This window comes from Erinaceus europaeus, chromosome 5 (assembly GCF_950295315.1).
Source record: "Erinaceus europaeus chromosome 5, mEriEur2.1, whole genome shotgun sequence".
Taxonomy (NCBI): domain Eukaryota; kingdom Metazoa; phylum Chordata; class Mammalia; order Eulipotyphla; family Erinaceidae; genus Erinaceus; species Erinaceus europaeus.
The window spans coordinates 120,326,477-120,347,472 of NC_080166.1; the positions used below are offsets into that span (position 1 = coordinate 120,326,477).

General features: G+C 42.5%; 1 protein-coding gene across 2 annotated transcripts in view; it reads left to right on the top strand.

Moving 5' to 3' along the window:
- FLT3 (fms related receptor tyrosine kinase 3) overlaps positions 1-20,996 on the top strand; it is a 114,806-nt gene that overhangs the window by 89,984 nt on the left and 3,826 nt on the right. For both annotated transcript variants that reach the window (XM_007522389.3, XM_060191689.1), the window contains 10 exons: positions 776-882; positions 969-1,101; positions 1,189-1,293; positions 2,538-2,648; positions 5,364-5,517; positions 7,453-7,535; positions 9,834-9,961; positions 12,941-13,063; positions 17,671-17,782; positions 19,244-19,343. In XM_007522389.3, the coding sequence (XP_007522451.1) occupies positions 776-882; positions 969-1,101; positions 1,189-1,293; positions 2,538-2,648; positions 5,364-5,517; positions 7,453-7,535; positions 9,834-9,961; positions 12,941-13,063; positions 17,671-17,782; positions 19,244-19,343 (1,156 nt within the window). The remainder of the gene's footprint in view (positions 1-775; positions 883-968; positions 1,102-1,188; positions 1,294-2,537; positions 2,649-5,363; positions 5,518-7,452; positions 7,536-9,833; positions 9,962-12,940; positions 13,064-17,670; positions 17,783-19,243; positions 19,344-20,996) is intronic.

The following is a 20,996-nucleotide window of genomic DNA, read 5'->3' on the forward strand; positions in this document are numbered from 1 at the left end:
TGACGAGTATCTCCTGAAGAAAGATGGAACTCCTGAGAAGCAGATTTTGTATTTTGGACTCTCTATTATTTTTTCTCTGCTAATTCCCTTTTATTCCTTAAGCCTGTTTATAATTCAATTTGCTTTTTTTTTTTGCTTCCCCTCCCTTTTGTTGCCCTTGTTTTTTTATTGTTGTTGTAGTTATTATTGTTGTTGATATCATCATTCTTAGATAGGACAGAGAAATGGAGAGAGGATGGGAAGATAGAGAGGGCAAGAGAAAGGTAGACACCTGCAGACCTGTTTCACCTCCTGTGACTCCCCTGCAGGTGGGGAGCTGGGGGCTCCTTGCGCTTGCTCCATGTGTGCTTAACCTTCTCAATTCGCTTTTTTTAAAGAGTCTTTCCACCGGCTCCCCACCTGCAGGGGAGTCGCTTCACAGGCAGTGAAGCAGGTCTGCAGGTGTCAAAAAAAAAAAAAAAAAGTCTTCCAAGTGAAGCAGTTCTGAATCTTGATTACCTGCTTTTAGAGCTCAGAGCCCACAGCATTGCAAAGTTCACTGCTCCATATTCAGACAGTAGCTTCATTGTAGGTACACAAATGTCTTATTTTTCTGTGGGAAGTGGAGGATTTGGAGAGTGCTTAAAATAAAGAGCCATAAATAGTGGCCACCCCAACAGGATGTAAGAGATAAGAGATTTCCAGTGAATGCTCTATAGGAATCCTTAGTGCTAGATAACATAACCTCTCTCTCTCTCTCTCTCTCTCTCTCTCTCTCTCTCTCTCTTTCTCTCAGGCCCCTTCCCTTTTATCCAGGACAACATCTCATTCTATGCAACAATTGGCCTGTGTCTGCCCTTCATTGTCGTTTTAGCCCTGTTGATTTGCCACAAATACAAAAAGGTAATAACCCAGGTGAAAATTTGCCATTGTTTCATATTTCTGTAGGCCTGCCCATTGTTAGTTGGCTCACTATTTAATCTCTAAAGCAATTTAGGTATGAAAGCCAGCTGCAGATGGTCCAGGTGACTGGCTCTTTGGATAATGAGTACTTCTACATCGATTTCAGAGAATATGAGTACGACCTCAAATGGGAGTTTCCAAGAGAAAATCTCGAATTCGGTAAGAATCGGAGGCATGGAGTGTTCTCTCAGTGTTTCCTTTGTGCTGGCAAATCTTTAACCTGCTCAATCCCATTGTGTCTGGCAGGCAAGGTGCTGGGATCAGGTGCTTTTGGCAAAGTGATGAATGCAACAGCATATGGGATTAGTAAAACCGGAGTCTCAATTCAGGTTGCCGTGAAAATGCTGAAAGGTATGGATGGTAAAGTGGGGTGATCCCCATAGAGAGGCACAGAGATGAGGAGCAGTCTTCTGCCTCCCCATCTCTTGTCTATCACCTTTCTGGTGACTTGATTTCCATGCCTTGAGGTAAAAAGGGAGTGAGTTGGATCTAGTATCAACCAAGTCGTGAATGAAAAATATACTTGGTTAGGAACTAGCTTCTCCAGGAGAGTTCAGATCTCCCAGGTATGAGGGCCTGGGTGTGAGCCCGAGCAAGATGTGGGAACCCCACTGCAATGGGGAAACTTCATGGATGATGGAGCAGTGCCATGGTACCCCTCCCCTTCTCTACCTTCCCCATCCCCTCTCCCTCCTCTCCTCTCCTCTCCTTCCCTCCCCTCCCCTCCCCTCCCCTCCCCTCCCCTCTCCTCTCATCCCCTCCCCTCCCCTTCTCCTCCTCTCCCCTCTCCTCTCATCCCCTCCCCTCCCCTTCTCTCTTCCTCCCTCCCTCTCTCTCTCTCTCTCTCTCTCTCTCCTCTCCCTAAAGTAATGACAAAATTGGCCCTGGGGAGGCTCCTCAACAGTGGCATAGTGCATACATGAGACCCTGGGTTCATTCCCCACTGCTGCAAAAAGAAATTACAAATCAGAAATACACAACCCCACCTCTTCTCTTTTTGTGTAGTTTTTTCAATGTCACTATTTGGGGAGACTGTTGTTGTGGGCAGATGCTGTTGATAACATTTTGGCAGGGCCCCTTCGTGGAACCCTGTCCATTCTCACTTCCCACTTGCCCCAGCCACTCCCCTCTGGCAGCTGTTACCCAACCCCCAAACCCTTTTCACCACCATAGCAGCAAGAGCACACCCAGCTGGCTTCTGTGACCTCCAGCAAACTTTCCAGTCCTCAAGTTACTTGAGTTCTTACTACAAGCTGACTTCATTGCCTATTCACTAAATCTTTTCCACCCTGTCATCTCCAGGGCTGACTTTTTCACTCAGATAAAGAGACAGATCGAGAGAAAGGGACGGGACCACAGCACTAGGGCTTCTCCTGATGCCACTGAGGTTCTCCCAGGTGGTGCCAGGGTTCAAAGCCAGGCTGTGCTCATGGGGATGCATGCACCCAGCCCAGTGAGTCATCTTTCTGGCCCCTGGAATTTTGCTTTAATACTCAAGATATAGAGGGCATTCTGGTGGGATACTCAGTTTACTAGTCAATCTGAAATCCCCATTTTTATTTTAGCTTTGCATTTTTATGTTCTTCTATTGGCAGAAAAAGCAGACAGTTCTGAAAGGGAGGCCCTCATGTCTGAACTCAAAATGATGACTCACCTGGGAAGCCATGAGAACATTGTGAATCTTCTGGGAGCGTGCACATTGTCAGGTAATCCAGCCCCACTACAAACACCTAGCAGAAACAATTTGGAGGTGAGAAGAATTGTTACGGGACATGACAGAATGATGCTAAGTGGTGACTAGCACTTTGATGGTAGGCATTTGTGGTATCAGACATTTGAAGAAGTATGAAGTATACCCCTAAAACTGACTACAAGGTGTAAACCAATGCTTCACCAATAATAAGAAAATTATTGGGGGCAGGGAGATAGCATAATAGATCTGCAAAGGACTTTTATACCTGAGGCTCAGAAGTCCCAATTTCGATCCCCAGCACCATCATCAGCCAGAGCTGAGTAGTGCTCTGGTCTCACTCTCTGTATCTTCTCTGTATCTTTCTCTCATTAAAATAAAATACATACATTTAAAACAAGAAAATCAGTGAAACAGAGGTCTCACATATGCACAATACCACTGTCCAGCAGCCTCTCTGATCCTATCTTTTCATTCTTTAATTCATAGCAACAGAGAGAAGGGGGGTAGCATAGTGGTTATACAAAAAGATTTTATGTCTGAGGCTCTGAATCCTCAAGTTCAGTCCTCCACACCACCATAAGACAGAACTGTGCCCTAGTTAAAAAATAAATAAATAAATAAACAAATAAGAGAGAGGAGAGGAAAAGACAGAAAGAGGACAGAGATAAAGAGAAACCCAGTCCTCAGTACTCTATTAAGTACTACTCTTGGTACTCCCATATGGTACTATGTCTTGAACCCGAGGCCTCATGTATGGAAGCTATTTTCTTGACTGGGTGAGCTACCTCTCAGCCCTAAACTTTGTTTAGCCTGAAGATAAAGAAGATTTTGTTTATATTTTTTCCTCTTAGTCATCGTATAAGTCCTTAAACCCAAGTAGAATTAGATATTGTGCCCTCCAATCAAATGGATCAGTGCAGAGTGTGTCTCATTAAAAAGGGGGGGGGCAAGTGGTAGCACAGTGGGTTAAACGCAAATGGCGCAAAGTGCAAGGACCGGCATTAATGATCTCGGTTCAAGGCCCCAGCTCCCCACCTGCAGGGTGGGTCACTTCATAGGCAGTGAAGCAGGTCTGCAGATGTCTATCTTTCTCTCCTCCCTCTGTCTTCTTGTCCTCTCTCAATTTCTCTCTGTCCTATCTAACAACAATAATAAAACAACAAGGGCAACAAAAGGGAAAAAATAGCCTCCAGGAGCAGTGGATTTGTAGTGCAGGCACCGAGCCCCAGAAATAGAAAATAATAATAATAAAACCTGGAGGGAAAAAGCAAAAGAAAAGAAAAGAACTCAAAAAAAAGTTTTCTAATTTATTTTTACAAGGGGTGAGGGGAGACCAGAACATTCGTTCAACATTGGCACAGGAAGTGCCAGATACTGAAGCTGCATCCTGTGTCCTGCCTCTGAGGTATCTCCCTGTCTAAGAATATCTGTTTTGATTGAGCTATGTTATAGGATTTTAGCCTATTTAAAACCAACAGCATCACTGCAAGTGCATTTTATTTTATTTATTTTCCCTTTTTGTTGCCCTTGTTGTTTTTTATTATTGTTGTAGTTATTGTTGTTGTTGTTGATGTTGTTGTTAGGACAAAGAGAAATGGAGAGGGGGGGAAGACAGAGGGGGAGAGAAAGATAGACACCTGCAGACCTGCTTCACTGCCTGTGAAGTGACTCCCCTGCAGGTGGGGAGCCGGGGGCTTGAACTAGGATCCTTAACACCAGTCCTTGCGCTTTGCGCCATGTGCACATAACCTGCTGCGCTACCGCCCAACTTTCCAGCAAGTGCACTTTGTGGACCTTTACTTAGATTGTACAGTCAGTGAGTGGCTATAGAAACTAATCACTACTTCAGTGGGGCTCTTTCAAAAGAGGCACAAGCAAGAATGCTATGGAGCATAAGTTGAAGTTCATTGAACAGAAGTGCCCAAATAATATGCCCAAGGGTCATTATATATATACAGGGTTGTCATAAAAGTTAGAACATGTTTTTGCATAGAAAAATATGTCATGTCTTTTCTGAAAAAATAAGTAAATATTTATTTATTTATTTCTAGAGCATTGCTCAACTCTGGCTTATGGTGGTGGCATGATGAATTGAATCTGGGACCTTGGAGCCTCAAGCATAATAGTCTTTTTGCAAAACCATTACACTAACTCCCCAGACATCAAGGACTATTCTTTCTGGATTAGCCAGTCTGGGACTAGAGTTAATATGAGGGAAAAGAAAAAATGGATCTAAGAGGAGATTGGGGGAATATTTCTCCCTCCTTAAGGAAATCACACATATAAATATATTTAGCAAGTATTCTCTTTGTAGCTGGCATATTATTCCCTATTTAAAACTGGAGAATCCATGTGGTCAGGGGTTATTGGTGGAGATGCAGTAAGAGGCAAGAAGGGTTTGAATTAAGAACCAAGACTGAGTTTAAGATCTAAAAAGAGAGCTTCAGGCAGAGAGAGTTTCCACCACCAGAGAGCTCCATATCCCTTTCTGTGTAGCAAGATAGTCAGTGTGATGCTAAGAGAGTAAGGACAGGCAGTGTACTCAAGACAGACAGAGACGCATACACAAACCCCAAACTACTGCTGTCTAACCCCCCAATGTGTGTCCTGATTACCTGTGGAAAAATCAGTGGGACAGTCTCTCATAGAGTAGTTTGTGTCCTATACAGACATCTGAAAAAGTTATACAGTATTTGTATACCTGCAATTAAAACTGTCATCATTTCAGGACCAGTTTACTTGATTTTTGAATATTGCTGCTATGGTGATCTTCTCAATTATCTCAGAAGTAAAAGGGAAAAATTTCACAGGACATGGACAGAGATTTTCAAGGAACACAATTTCAGTTTTTATCCTACTTCCCAATCACATCCTAATTCCAGGTAAGAGACTAGGCCGAGGTTTCATGATCATGCATCATAGAATGTGAAGCATGATGGTTAAACACCCACGTGTGTGTGTGTGTGTGTGTGTGTGTCTCCCTCTCACGAATATCTAAAGGCCATAGTCCAGCATTGGACAGTGGTTTGTTTGTTTATTTATTTATTTATTTATTTATTTATAAAATGGAAACACTGGGGGCCGGGTGGTGGCGCCCCTGGTTGTGCGCATGTATTACAATGCACAAGGACCCAGGTTCGAGCCCCTGGTCCCCACCTGCAGGGGAAAAGCTTCATGAGTGATGAAGCAGGACTGCAGGTGTCTCTCTGTCTCTCTCCCTCTCTATCACCCCCTTCCCTCTTGATTTCTGGTTGTCTCTATCCAATAAATAAAGATAATTAAAACAAAAATGGAAACACTGGCAAGACCATAGGATAAGAGGGGTACAGTTTCCACCACCAGAGCTCCATATCCCATCCCCTCCCCTGAGAGCTTTCCTGTTCTTTAACCCTATGGGAGCATGGACCCAGGGTCATTGTGGGATATGGAAGGTGGAAGGTCTGGCTTCTGTAATTGCTTCCCCACTGAACATGGGCGTTGACAGGTCGATCCATACTCCCAGCCTATCTCTCTCTTTCCCTAGTGGGGCAGAGCTCTGAGGAAGTGGAGCTCTAGGACACATTGGTGGGGTCATCTGTTCAGGGGAGTCCGGTTGGCATCATGGTAGCATCTGGAACATGGTGGCTGAAAAGAGTTAACATATAAAGCCAAACAACTTGTTGATTAATCATGAACCTAAAGGCTGTAATATTGCAGATGAAGATTTGGGGTCTCTATTTTGGAAATAGCTAGTAGGTCTATTTTAGGTATATTCCAAAGGGCCCATGACTTTATTAGGCCAGTGGTTTTTAAAATGTAGAAAGATCATGAATCTTGCTATAGCTCTTCTACCAACTTGGAATGGTGAGGTTTTCCCCTTTTCAGTAAAACAGATAGGATAGCTGAACCAGTCTGTCCATCTGTGCCCACAGTGTGTCCTAGACATACCTTCTGTTTGGAGAAAGACCCATTAGTTATGCTTTCTAGGCCTCTTAGTTACTTACAGGTATCAATAGGAAGAATGGGATCCTTTGCCAAAGTCCTCACCATATTCTTGGGGGCAGCTCAGATTCTGGGAGCATTGCATAAAAGTATGCTCATAATTGTGCAAAATTTCAGGTGTATTTACATAATGTGACGGGACAGAATAAACCAGTTATATAACACTCTACTTTCCATTAAATAATCTGTCATCTTTGGAGAACTGAATGATTCCCTGTCCTTCAGGGATTACTTGTTTTAACATGTATGAATGGAGGGGGTTGTTATTCTAGGGAGAGAGAGAGAGAGGGAAGAGACAGACACCTGCAGCCCTACTTCACTACTTGTGAAGCTTTCCCCCTGCAAGTGGGGACCAGGGGCTTGAACCTGTGTCCTTGCATACTGTAATGTGTATGCTTAACCAGGTGCGCCACTGTGTGGCTTGACACATATAGGTTTCAATGGAAGGCCAGAATTATGTGCTTCTTTAGGGAAAGCAGAGTAGAAGAACAAGATACAAGTGGATAATTGCACCCTTTACTGGATTTCAATAAACCCCTTTTTTTATGTCACTAAGCCTGATTTCTCCTTTATAAAATGTGACTTTGATACACTTCATCAAGTTAAAGGAGGGATTGATGAACACAGGATCCCATAGAGACAGTAGGATTCACCCCTATCTTTCTTGGCCTGACGACCACACTTAAATGGCTTTTAAGTCCATAGAAAATGAATGCAATGATGTCAATGGAAACTCTTTTTAAAATTATTACCAACTTCTTTGGTGAATTATATTTTGAATGAAACATCTACTTCAGAAAAAGATTGTAAATCATGAACTATGTATTTTTTAATAGCATGCCTTGTCCAAGAGAAGTTCAAATACAACAGGACTGGGAACACATCTCAGGGTTCAGTGGGAATTCATTTCAATCTGAAGGTAACATTCTTATCTGTAACAACTATTTGACATAATTGTCTTAATCTTTATAATGTGTGACATAATATTATCTATTTTTATATTTATTTATTTATTTTCCCTTTTGTTTTTTATTGTTGTAGTTATTATTGTTGTTGTTATTGATGTTATTGATGTGTGTTGTTGGATAGGACAGAGAAATGGAAAGAGGAGGGGAAGACAGAGGGGGAGAGAAAGACAGACACCTGTAGACCTGCTTCACCACCTGTGAAGCGACTCCCCTGCAGGTGGGGAGCCGGGGGCTTGAACCAGGATCCTTACTCGGGTCCTTGGGCTTTGCGCCACGTGCGCTTAACCTGCTGCGCTACCGACCAACTCCCGACATAATATTCGTATCTAAAGTAGCACTCTAATATGGAAATGAGTACAAGAGTTTAATACAGCTATTTTGTTAACTACATACATATATATTTTCCCTTTTGTTGACCTTGTTGTTTATTATCGTTGTTGTTGTTACTGCTGTCGTTGTTGTTAATAGGCCAGAGAGAAATCAAGAGAGGAGGGGAAGACAGAGAGGGGGGAGAGAAGGATAGACACCTGCAGACCTGCTTTCATCACCTGTAAAGCGAACCCCCTGCAGGTGGGGAGCCGGGGGCTCAAACTGGGATCCTTACGCAGGTCCTTGCACTTTGTGCCACCTGAATTTAACCTGCTGCACTACGGCCCAGCTCCAGCTCTGGCTTATAATGTTGCTGGGGACTGAACCTGGGACTTTGAGCCTCAGGCATGAGAGTCCCTTTGTATAACTATTATGCTATCTCCCCTGCCCTTTTAATATATGTTTGTTTTCTTGATAGAGATACAGAGTGAGAGAGAGGTCAGAGCACTGCTCTGCTCTGACTTGTGGTGAAACTGGGGACTGAACATAGAACCTTAGAGCCACAGATATGAAAGTCCTTTTGTATAAACATTATGCTGTCTCCCCAGCCCCATCTGTTAATTGCTTTTATCTAAGCCAGTATTACTTTATTAATCCATTGAATTGATATTGTAGTGATTTTTGAAAAGTATATGTAATGATTTTTTTGAAAGCCATTTGCAAGCCAAGCTAGTATGAAGAAATGAATAGGTTTTTTTCCAATGGAAACAAACTGCCAAAACTATCCTTGGACTGTCTTCAAAGAATGTGAAGTTTGGGTTGGTCCTCTGGTGATAAGCCAGTGTCAGTTGCATGAGATAGTTGGTCTCTGCTTGTGTTTTAATGAATTTTTTCCTGATGTTATTTATTCCACCATGTATTGGGGTGCATCTTTTATGTTAGTTATGTTTGCATAATTCACATTTAAATATTAAAAGCCTTAAAGCTAGTTTAAAAAAATACTGCTGTATATACCATGGGCTTTATGTCAATATTCAACTAATGAAAACTCAGGAGAACTTTATTTGGTCAGGATATTTTGGTATTGTAAAGGTAAAATAATTATCTTATTACCTGATAAATAGAAAAGATCTGAGAGACTCCAGAGTGAAACAGCAAATGGGTTGACTTCTGATTCCTTCACTCTCTGGATTGGTGACTTTGGACAAGTTACATCTAAGTCAGAATTTTCTCATTTGTAAAATGAACCTAATAATACTTTGCTCATAGAACTAGTGGCAGGTGGGAGTCGGGCGGTAGCACAGTGGATTAAGTGCACGTGGCGCCAAGTGCAAGGTTTGAGACCCCGGCTCCCCACCTGAAGGGGAGTTGCTTCACAGGTGGTGAAGCAGGTCTGTAGGTGTCAATCTTTCTCTCCCCCTCTCTGTCTTCTCCTCCTCTCCCCATTTCTCTCTGTCCTATCCAACAACAACGACATCAATAACAACAACAATAAAACAAGGGCAATAAAAGGGAATAAATAAAAAAATATTAAAAAAAAAAAAAAGAACTAGTAGCAGGCTTACACGGAGGAACGTTTTGGAATGGAAGTACACAGTTTGACTTAGAAAGTGTGGTAGGTTAACACTAGTTTATAGTCACTGAGACAAAGCTGCCCAGTGCAATGAAATGCAACTGGAACTGACTAATCTGGAGGCCTCCACTGTAGCAGCTGGGTTTGCTCCTCTCACAAAAGCTTTGCAGGTGGCTTCTCATAGGTGGCACGTTTCTCAGTTTAAGGCAGCTAACCTAGCCCCGCCTACCAGAAAAAAATGACCTAGTGACTTCATTTGCATGCTTTAGCCTAGCACCTGACTATGGCTTTAGTAACCTTACCCCTTAAAATTTTAATAAGGGAGCTTCAGTTTTGGGCAAAACTGAAGACCAGTTCTGCTTTGTAGATGAAATCGAATATGAAAACCAAAAAAGGCTGGAAGAAGAAGAGGACTTGAATGTGCTGACCTTTGAAGATCTTCTTTGCTTTGCGTATCAAGTTGCAAAAGGAATGGAGTTTCTGGAATTTAAGTCGGTAAGCTCCTTTTGAAAAAGAAACTCACAAAAAAAGTAAAACGAGGGGGGAAATTATATACATATCATATATATATGCTTCCTTTCTTGTTTAATTTGTACCTATTAAAGTCCCCCCACCTACTCCCATCCCCCTCCCCTACTAGAGTCTCCTAGGCTACTCTCTGCTAATTACAGTACGAGCCTGACATACCTTATTAATTAAGAGTTACTGGAGCCTTCTCAGGTTGTACCAAGTCTCCTGAAATGTCCAGATGGGAAGGCCTCTAGATTCTCTCTGCAAACGCAAGTGTTGGTCCTTCCCTGCTTCTGCTTGGTTTTATGTGGTTCCTGGGAATGAATCCAGGCACAGTATTGCTGAGTCACATCATGAGCCCATTTTTTTAGTTAGAAAGAGGGAGAGATAGATACAGAAACATTTCAGTACAACTCCACCCTCATAGAACGCCTCCTGGTTTGTCCACGGTGCTCCGATGTGGCTCCAGGGCTCAAACCCAGAGGTCCTTGCACATAAGGTAAAGCATGAACTCTCCCCAGTGAGCTAGCTCTTGGCCCTTCAATTCTTTCTATAAATTCTTTTTTTCTTTTTTTTTTTTTAATGATTTGTTTAGTTAGAGAAAGGGAGGAAGGGAGAGGGAGAAGGAGAGAAACTAGAGGAGGAAGGGGAAGAGGAGGAGGAGAGAGAACCAAAGCATCACTATGGCATATGTAATTCTGGGGATTGAACTTGGAACTTAATGCCCACAAGTCCAAGACCCTATCCATTGTGCCACCTCCTGGGTAACTCTATATTGTTTATTTCAACCTACTATGTCTGACCTTTTAAATATCTCATGACAATAAATAGATAAAGTTATTCCTCTGGCTGCTTTCTTTCCCCATTTTTTTTTGTTTTTAATTTATTTTTTTATTTAAGAAAGGATAAATTAACAAAACCATAGGGTAGGAGGGGTACAACTCCACACAATTCCCACCACCCAATCTCCATATCCCACCCCCTCCCCAATAGCTTTCCCATTCTCTATCCCTCTGGGAGCATGGACCCAGGGTCGTTGTGGGGTGCCTTTCCCCATTTTCTTACCTTCTATTTATAAGACTTTATTCTCTTCTTTCCTTTGAGTCTATTATTTTATCCTCTCATTCCTCGTCCTTTCCTTTTTTTTTTCCCTTGAATTTTGACAGACTAATTTCACCTATATTTTTTCTTCAAAAAACTACTATCTCTATAACATTGTATGTCAGTAATATCTCAATTTTGAAAAATATACTACCATGGAATTAACCAGTAGCTCTGAGGAACAGGAAAAATATTCTGTTCACAAATAACAACCAAAGCTCTGAAAGATTTTGAATGAAGCATGACAAGAAACGTAAAAAAGCCTAAAGAAATCTGTGAACCTTTGTTAAAGAAGAAGAAAAAAACACTTGAGTAAATGAGTTCCAGTATATTCATATAGAAGAGAGTTCATTAAAAAATTTCTATTTTTATTTGCTAGGAGAGAGAAATTGAGAGGGGAGAGGGGATAGAGAGGAAGAGATAAAGATAGACACCTGCAAACCTGCTTCACCTATTGTGAAATGTGCAGGTGTGGAGCAGGGGCTTGAACCCAAATCCTTGAGCAAGGTAATGTGCACTCTCAACTGAAAACACCATGGCCTGGCCCTGAGATTCCTTTTTTTTTTTTTTTTTTTTTTTTTTGCCTCCAGGGTTATTGCTGGGATTTGGTGCCTGCACTAGATCCACTGCTCTCGGAGGCCTTGTGTTTTTTCTTTTGTTGCTCTTGTTGTTTATCGTTGCTGTTGTTATTGCTGTCATTGTTTTTTGATAGGACAGAGAGAAATGGAGAGAGGAGGGGAAGACAGAGAGAGGGAGAGAAAGCTACCTGCAGACCTGCTTCACCACTTGTAAAGTGACTCCCCTTCAGGTGGGGAGCCAGGGGCTTAAACCGGGATCCTTATGCTTAACCCACTGCGCTACCGCCCAACTCCCAAAGTAATTTCTTTTTAACTTAGTCTGTGTAAGTAATATGATCCAGTTAGAATCTCAAGGCTTTTTTTTCTTCATGAATATTAAAAGTGAGAGATATCTTCTCTACTCTTCTTGAATTATCCATCCTGGCTTAACAACTAAGAAAAATTACTGTCAAGCCAGAGAAATAGTCCACCTGGGTGATGTGCCTGCCTTGACACATGTTCCATCCTGGTCCCCACTGCACTGCAAGATGCTTCAGTGCTGTGCTGTCTTTCCCTCTCTTCTGTCTGTCTCTCTCTCTGCAAAAATGTTGGCTCAGAGCCATGATGCCTCAACAACAACAAATTACTGAAAAATAATTTAATATTTCCCTACTCATCATCTCTGATGCATATTCTTCCCCACCTTCTCCATTCTCTGGGTCCTGTTTCCACCTTTCATTCATTTATGTTTCATTCACCCACATACAATACCCAATGCCATCAACAGCAAACGAAAGAGTAAGACACCGTGATAAAATATTCAGTCATATAGAAAAAATAAAAACTCCTGGGAGGCTTTTGTTGTGGGGTTTAACAAACACAGGTTTATTAGGTACATAAAAACCATAGTGGGAAATTAGTCAAGGGAAAATTGCTAATGAGGCATGTGGCGGGGAGCCATGAATCCTTAGACTTAGTTCACCAGCATTCAGCTACCACACGTGCAGGTACCAGGGGAAACAGCATCATCAGGTCCTGGGAGAGGACAGAGACAACCAGGTGAAGGGCAAGCAGGAAAAAAGAGTGACTTCCACCAGACTGCTTTAAGTAACTGCCTATGCTCTTGATGTCAGGCTGGCATCAGCCCTATGCTAATTGTGTTCATGTCCCATAATTCCTTTTACTCACTGTAAGTAAAAACAGTGTACCCAACACATTCTCATCATCTGTCACTTCTTTTAACAATTTGAAACTTGAAGAAAGATAGCACCTGTGGTAATATGCATCCCACTTTCCTTCTTTATAGTGTATCCACAGAGACCTGGCAGCCAGGAATGTTCTAGTGACCCACGGGAAAGTGGTGAAGATCTGTGACTTTGGACTGGCTCGAGACATAATGAATGATTCCAATTACGTCATCAGGGGCAATGTGAGACTGCTGTTTCTTTCATATTTTGAGACTGAATTTCTGGTCTTATCATTGTTGTGTACACATCTTTCTGCACTGTTGTGCATTTTTTTATTTATGGAGCATCAAAAAATGTTCTCACCAGCAGTTTGATTTCTTTCAGTTTCAAGGACTATTCTTCCATTTATAATAAAAAGTTGAGCAAAATAGCACCACATCTATCCTTGAGCTAGTCAGAATAGATCAATTAGAGAACTTCTAGTGCAAGCAGCACTGGGAAAAAAATGAGATCTCATGTATTTCTGCCAGCTCCCCTTGCTATAAAGTGACTCTTGAGTTATAGTTCCAATTATGAGGTTTGGGAACAGCATTTAATATATGGGCATATTTCTGTCTGTATATCCCCATAATATATAATTAAGTGTAGAGTTAAAAAGTTTAATTATTTACTTATTGAACATTTTTGTCTGAGCTAGAGACAGAGGGAGAGAGAGGGAGATAGAAAGAGAGGAAGGCATGGGACCTTGCCCTCAATGTGGACCAACAATTGTAGAGAATGTTCCATCCTCCAAAGGGAGGCTGGACAACATACTCTATGCTACACTTGAGGAAGATGGTTCCTGAAATTGGGGCAGCTTGGAACGTTTCTACTCATGACCACAGAATGTGAGCTCAGATCTATAGGGATGCAGAGGTCACATAGGCTATAAAGCTGAATATGGGCCCCAGATCACATCAAATCAATGGGGTTTACAGTCAACAATATTTATACACCTTTCCCATATTTGGGAGCTACTCTTTTCCCTGATCCAGCTTTCTGTTCCTTTTTCTAGCTGTAATACCATCTCCCCAGACAATAACTAGGATCCACTTGCATATCAGATTTCAGGCTCAGGAAAAAAACAAACAAACAAGCAAACAAATAAAAAAAAACTTGTATAGCCACAGGCCCTTTGGAATATAACTGAAATAGGCCTACTAGCTATCTATAAAACAGAGACCCCCCCAACTCTTCATCTGATCTATTCCAGCCTTTAGGTTCATGATTAGTCACAACTTGTTTGGCTTTATATGTTAACTCTCTTTTCAGCCACTAGGTTCCAGATGCTACTATGATGCCAACCAGACTTCCCTGGACAGATAAACCCACCAATGTGTCCTGGAGCCCCTTTTTCCCAGAGCCCCTTCCCCACTAGGGAAAGAGAGAGACAGGCTGGGAGTATGAATTGACCTGTCAACTCCCATGTTTAGTGGGGAAGCAATTACAGAAGCCAGACCTTCCACCTTCTGTACCCCATAATGACCCTGGGTCTATACTCCCAGGGGGATTAAGAATAGGAAAGCTATCAGGGGAGGGGAAGGAATACGAAGTTCTGATGGTGGGAATTGTGTAGAGTTGTACCCCTCTTATCCTATGGTTTTGTCAGTGTTTCCTTTTTGTCGGGCTGAGCTTCATTGACGAGAGACAGACGACCCGGGACTCATGGCTGGGTTGTACGCAGTATCTCTTTATTCATGCAGGACACAGCACAATCTAAGCGGAGCTAAGCTAAAACGAACAATGTTGTCTTTATATATACTTCCCAAGTAGGGTGTGAACAGGATGTGACATAGAGAGGGTGCAGAGAAAAGTGACTGGTGGAAGATCAGGGTGTGACAAGGAGAGGGGCGGAGCAGGTGAGAATTCTACCACTGAACCGCCAATGCCCTGGAGGGAAGGTGGTGCTTTATGTAAATGTAAAAGTGATTTCTGTAAATAGACCGCAGCTTTGAGTGGGATCAAACTAATCCCATACAGACATACTGGTGTTTAAGCCGGGGGGAGCTGGCATACTATCCAACACCTTTTTATAAAAAACAAAAACCAAACAAACAAAAAACAAATATACTAGAGTGGAGCACTGGCTCATGAAAAAAAGAAAGAAAGGGAGGGAGGGTTTGGGTCCTGGAACATGATGGCAGAGGAAGACCTAGAAGAGGTTAAATAGTTATGGGGAAAACTGAGAAATGTTAGACATGTACAAACTACTGTATTTTACTGTTGACTATAAACTATTAACCACCCCCTGAAGAGGGGGAAAAAAGGAAGGAAGGAAGGGGGGAGAGAAGAGAGAGAGACCAAGCCTCAGGCATGAAAATCTTTTTACATAAGCGTAGTACCTCCCTGGTCCCAAATGAAAAAAATAATGTTTAAAAGGTATAATATTTACATTAAATTTTAGTTATTGAAAATTTGTTATCTATTACTGTATCATAGGGAGACCTAAAACATGACTGGATCTACTTGCTAAGAAAACAAACAAAAATGTGCTATTTATAAGAAAACTACTAGAACTACTAGATGAGATAATTGTTGTATTAACAAATATATGGCTTTTACTAATCACATATGAATTTTTTCTTTAATAGTGGATTAATGTTTTTTATATTTATTTATTTTCCCTTTTGTTGCCCTTGTTTTTCTTAATTGTTGTAGTAGTTATTATTGTTGTTGTTATTGATATCATCATTGTTGGATAGGACAGAGAGAAATGGAGGGGGAAAGACAGAGAGGGGGACAGAAAGATAGACACCTGCAGACCTGCTTCACCGCCTGTGAAGTGACTCCCCTGCAGGTGGGGAGCCAGGGGCTCAAACCAGGATCCTTAGGCCAGTCCCTTGCGCTTTGCATCACCTGCGCTTAACCCACTGCACTATCGCCCAACTCCCAGGGGATTAATGTTTTATAGTCGACAGTAAATACAGTAGTAATACATGCATAACATTTCCCAGTTTTCCAGGAGTCGGGAGGTAGCGCAGCGGGTTAAGCACAGGTGGTGCAAAGTGCAAGGACCGGCGTAACGATCCCGGTTCGAGCCCCCGGCTCCCCACCTGCAGGGGAGTCACATCACAGGCGGTGAAGCAGGTCTGCAGGTGTCTGTCTTTCTCTCCTCCTCTCTGTCTTCCCCTCCTCTCTCCATTTCTCTCTGTCCTATCCAACAACAACAACATCAATCATAACTACAACTATAAAACAACAAGGGCACCAAAAAGGAATAAATAATAAATAAATATTTTAAAATTAAAAAAAAATTTCCCAGTTTTCCACATAACAATACAACCCCCACTAGGTCCTCTGCCATCATGCTTCTCATCATGTAACTGTGTTATCATGTTACTGAGGAAATGTTGACTTGGAGGATTGTTGTCACAGGGGTACAGTTCCACATCTCCCCAAGAAAGCCACACCTGGATGGGAGTTTTTTTCTCACTTTTTTGTCCCTATTTATGAAATAATAACAACAAACACTGATGATAGAGTGCCAACTGTGTGCTTAATACTCTGTGTCTACTTAATTTGGGCCTCTAAGTACCCATCTTTGAGGGAGGAAATAGAAGCATGGATGCATGACTTCCCCTGGGGTCCATACACAGGGCGGAGAACCCAAGTAGTCCAACCCCCAGGTCTATACACAGCCACTAGTAGAGTGTGTCCCATGAAGACTAGACACTTACCCATACTGTTGTCGTGGGAATAGAGCAATAAAACTAACATGAAAGCACCTGCTGCGGGGGCACGTCCAGTCAGTGACAAAGAGCAGACTGCTGCATTCCCGCTAGAATCCGAAGATCATTTTAGCTGATTTCAGATCTGTGGCCCAGTCCTTGGAACTACAGTCATCACTATCATGATCTTGGCTTTTCAGTCTCAACCTACCTGCCATTGGTCTCTTATGCGGAAGTCAACTCCATTTGAAACCATAATGAATCCCCTTAACTGGCCAACTTAATCAGAGGAATCTTGATTCAATTGGTTTGCCACTTCACATCAGGCATTAAGAGCTTTTTTTCTTGAGCTTTGATTTTATTTGACAGATTATACACTGTGAAAACAAACAAACAAACCAAAAACCTATTAGAAACAGTTCTTCTCAGTAAACCCTTGGCCTTGATTTCAATCTGAGACCGGACTCATTCAAGCCCCACCCCTTTCATGCTACTGGAAATTACTAAAGCCACAGAAGCCAGCTAGAAATGATGACATGCACACACACACACACACACACACACACACACACACACACACCAAACCACATCCTTGTGGATGGCATTTCCACTAAAGTCCTTCCAAGAAATGCTTTTACACAATATACCATGAATTTACCAGTATCTGCTTACCTCTGGGCAACTGAGTGGCTACTCTGTAATGGAAAAATCCATCCCCTCCCCACCTGCAGGGGGAAAGGTTTTACCAGTGGTGAAGCAAGGCTGCAGGTGTCTCTCTGTCTCTCTCCCTCTCTTTCTCCCCCTTCCTCTCAATTTCTGGCTGTCTCTATCAAATAAATAAAGATAATAAAAAAATTTAAAAAGCAAATCTGTCCCCTGAAATTTAGCAGTTGAGTTCTAAGCATGTGCCTTTGTTTAAGAGGCCTTCTAAAGTGATAGGGGTTGTTTCTGCTGTTAAGGTTACTTAGTTAGATTGTTCATTTGAAAGTGAGAATCTTCCACCTGAGCAATGTGACATTCTCAAGTAAACAGTTAGAGCCACCTTAGGAAAGTAGCACATGGCATCGTCTCACTCCTGGAGAACAGAAGAGTGTCTGCACGTGGTAAATTCAACATCAGCTCTCCTCTTGGCCCCCACATAGGCCCGTCTGCCCGTGAAGTGGATGGCTCCTGAGAGCTTATTTGAAGGTGTCTACACGATCAAGAGTGACGTCTGGTCATATGGAATATTGCTCTGGGAAATATTCTCCCTGGGTGAGTTCTGCAGTTTGCTGCCTTCTTTCAGCATGGGGTATGACACAGTCCACTCCCTCTGCCCACCTCCTCTCTTCATGGTGAAAGAGAGGGTGCAGTGGCCCCTCAGACACACCCAGAACCCCTAGTATTCTGTTGTAACCTGTGCTGCACTGGGTTTTAAAAACTGATTTTAAGGCTGGGGAGATTAGCATAGTGCTTGTGCAAAAAGACTGAGGCACCAAAGGTTCCAGTTTCAGTCTCCAGCACCATCATAAACTAGAGCTGAGGGGAAATTAATTATTCTTATAAGAAAAAGTAAAGCAACATCATATGGGGACATCCATGATTTAGGAACACATCATTATAAATCAGTATCTCTGTCTGTTGCACTGAAGTCACTGTTTAAAGTTCAGTTTGGTACTTCACCAAGCAACTGAGCTGTTCTACTCAAGTTCCCCATGTCACTGTCCCCTTCTTTCTGGTGACTACTAATCCATCCAGTAGTCTAAAAGTCTGTGTGGTTTTTTTCTTTCTTAGTTTGTTCATTTGTTTGGTTTCTCTATATACAGCATTTAAGTGAAGTCACACGACATTTGTCTTTCTCTGTCTGACTTAAGGATAATGCTGCCTAAGTCCAGTCATGATGTTGTAAGTGGTTCACTTCATGTTGTTTTGTTTTGCCACCAAGGTTTTCACTGGAACTTTGTGGAGTTTCACACCTCTTTGTGGACTCTTTTTTTTTTTAAGAGACAGAGTGAAAAAGAGGGAAAGAAACAGAGAGAGAGGAAGCATACCACAGCATCACTTGACCACTTGTGAACTTCCCCCTTTGTGTAATATATTCATGTGGTGGCCAGGGGCTCAAACCCCGGTTCCATAATTTGGTAACATGTATATTCTACTAAGTGAATTATCTCTCGTTCCCTCACGAGTGATAGTGTGTATGTGTGTATGTGTGTGTGTGTGTGTGTGTGTGTGTATGTGTGTATGTGTGTGTGTATATGTGTGTATGTGTGTATGTGTGTGTGTATATGTGTGTATGTGTGTGTGTATATGTGTGTATGTGTGTGTATATGTGGGTGTATGTGTGTGTGTGTGCGCGCGCGCTCACTAGGTCTTCACTGCTCCATGTAGACTTTTACAGATAGATAAATCGATAGAGGATGAAGGATACCACTGCACCCCAATTTAGTGGGAGCTAGGCTCAAACCTTGTTTTTGTATACGACAGATGAGCACCCTTCCAGGTGAGCTGCCTTGCTGGGCCTCACATCATGTTCTGCTTGCTGGGGTCTACAGATGTGTCCCCTGCCTATCCTACCACCTGCCTGACAACAGGAAGAGTGACTGGTCCCCAGCTACAGTCCTGGCACCAAGCATGTCCGGCCTACAGGAGCACTCAGCTCCTGTGTGAATCGGGTGACACAATATACCGAGCAGGAGTGAAGGAATGGGATAACCTGTCTTGTGTCTTTCTCAGGTGTCAATCCTTACCCTGGAATTCCAGTTGATGCCCACTTCTATAAACTTATTCAGAGTGGATTTAAAATGGATCAGCCATTTTATGCTACAGAAGAAATGTAAGTTCAAATCACACTATAAGTTGACTGCATGGGAACTTTGCTGTTTGTCTAGTTCCAATGCTTGAGGGACCAATAAAGGTTACAGATACTGGAAATTAGGACTTGTCTTCAGGAAAGAAGAGGTTAGCATTCAATCCATAATATTAAAATATCAATTTATTTTTTATTTCTTTTTTTATTATCTATTTATTTATTGTATAAAGACATCCAGAAATTGAGACGGGGGGGGGGGGCTAAGGAACGAGAGAGACAGATGCCTGCAACACTGCTTCACCACTTGTGAAACTTTCCCCCTCCAGTTGGGGACTGTGGGTTTGAACTAGGGTCCTTGTGCACTGTAACATGTGCACTCAACCAGGTATACCAGCCCCTAAAATAGCAATTTCTTTCTTTCTTTTTTTTTTTTTCCTCTAGGGTTATTGCTGGGGCTCGGTCCCTGCACCATGAATCCACTGCTCCTGGAGACCATTTTTTCCCCTTTTGTTGCCCTTGTTTTATCATTGTTGTGGTTATTATTGTTGTTCTCGTTAGATAGGACAGAGAGAAATGGAGAGAGGAGGGGAAGACAGAGAGAGGGAGAGAAAGATAGACACCTACAGATCTGCTTCATTGCTTTTGAAGCGACTCCTCTACAAGTGGGGAGCCGGGGGCTTGAACCGGGATCCTTACGCTTTGTGATCCTCACCATGTGGGCTTTAACCCACTGTGCTACTGCCCGCCTCCGTCTCTCCTCCTCTTTCTTTCCCCTCCTCTCTCGATTTCTCTCTGTTCTATCCAACAACAACAGCAATGACAACAACAACAAAAATAATAATGACAACACAACAAGGGCAACAAAATGGGAAAAATGGCCTCCAGGAGCACTGGATTTGTAGTGCAGGCACCAAGCCCCAGCAATAAAAAAAAAAAAATTGAGGCAAAAAAAAAATTGAAAAGGAAAGGGAAGATCTAGAGGAAGAGATACAGAGAGACACTTGCAGCACTACTTCACAACTAGCAAAGCTTTCCCCTGCAGAAAAGGACTGAGGACTCAAACCCAGGTCCTTGTGCATTGTAACATGCACTCAACCAGTTGCACCACCACCTGGCCCCTTTATAAAGATTTTTTAAAGTTGTTACATATGAGAGACAGACCTTTACATGAGTGTGTATGTGTGAGGGGAGCCAGAGAACCACTCTGATAGGGGCAATGATGGCAGTCAAGCTGGGCACGTCAAGCCTGAAGTCCAGTGCTCTACCACTTGAGCCATCTCCCCAGATGCTGGACAGTGTTAAGAGAAAATCTGGCCGATCTAATAAGTTAAAGGAGACTAGAACATCAAAAAGAGATTATTAACCACACAGAGTTGTTTGCTCTGCCATGAAAGGGAACCTTGAAATTCAAAGCAATTTTGTTTTACACACATAATAGATCATAAATAATATGTATTTCGGGAGTCGGGCTGTAGCGCAGCGGGTTAAGCGCAGGTGGCGCAAAGCACAAGGATCGGCTTAAGGATCCCGGTTCGAACCCCACTCCCCACCTGTAGGGGAGTCGCTTCACAGGCGGTGAAGCAGGTCTGCAGGTGTCTATCTTTCTCTCCTCCTCTCTGTCTTCCCCTCCTCTCTCCATTTCTCTCTGTCCTATCCAACAAAGACAACAACAATAAT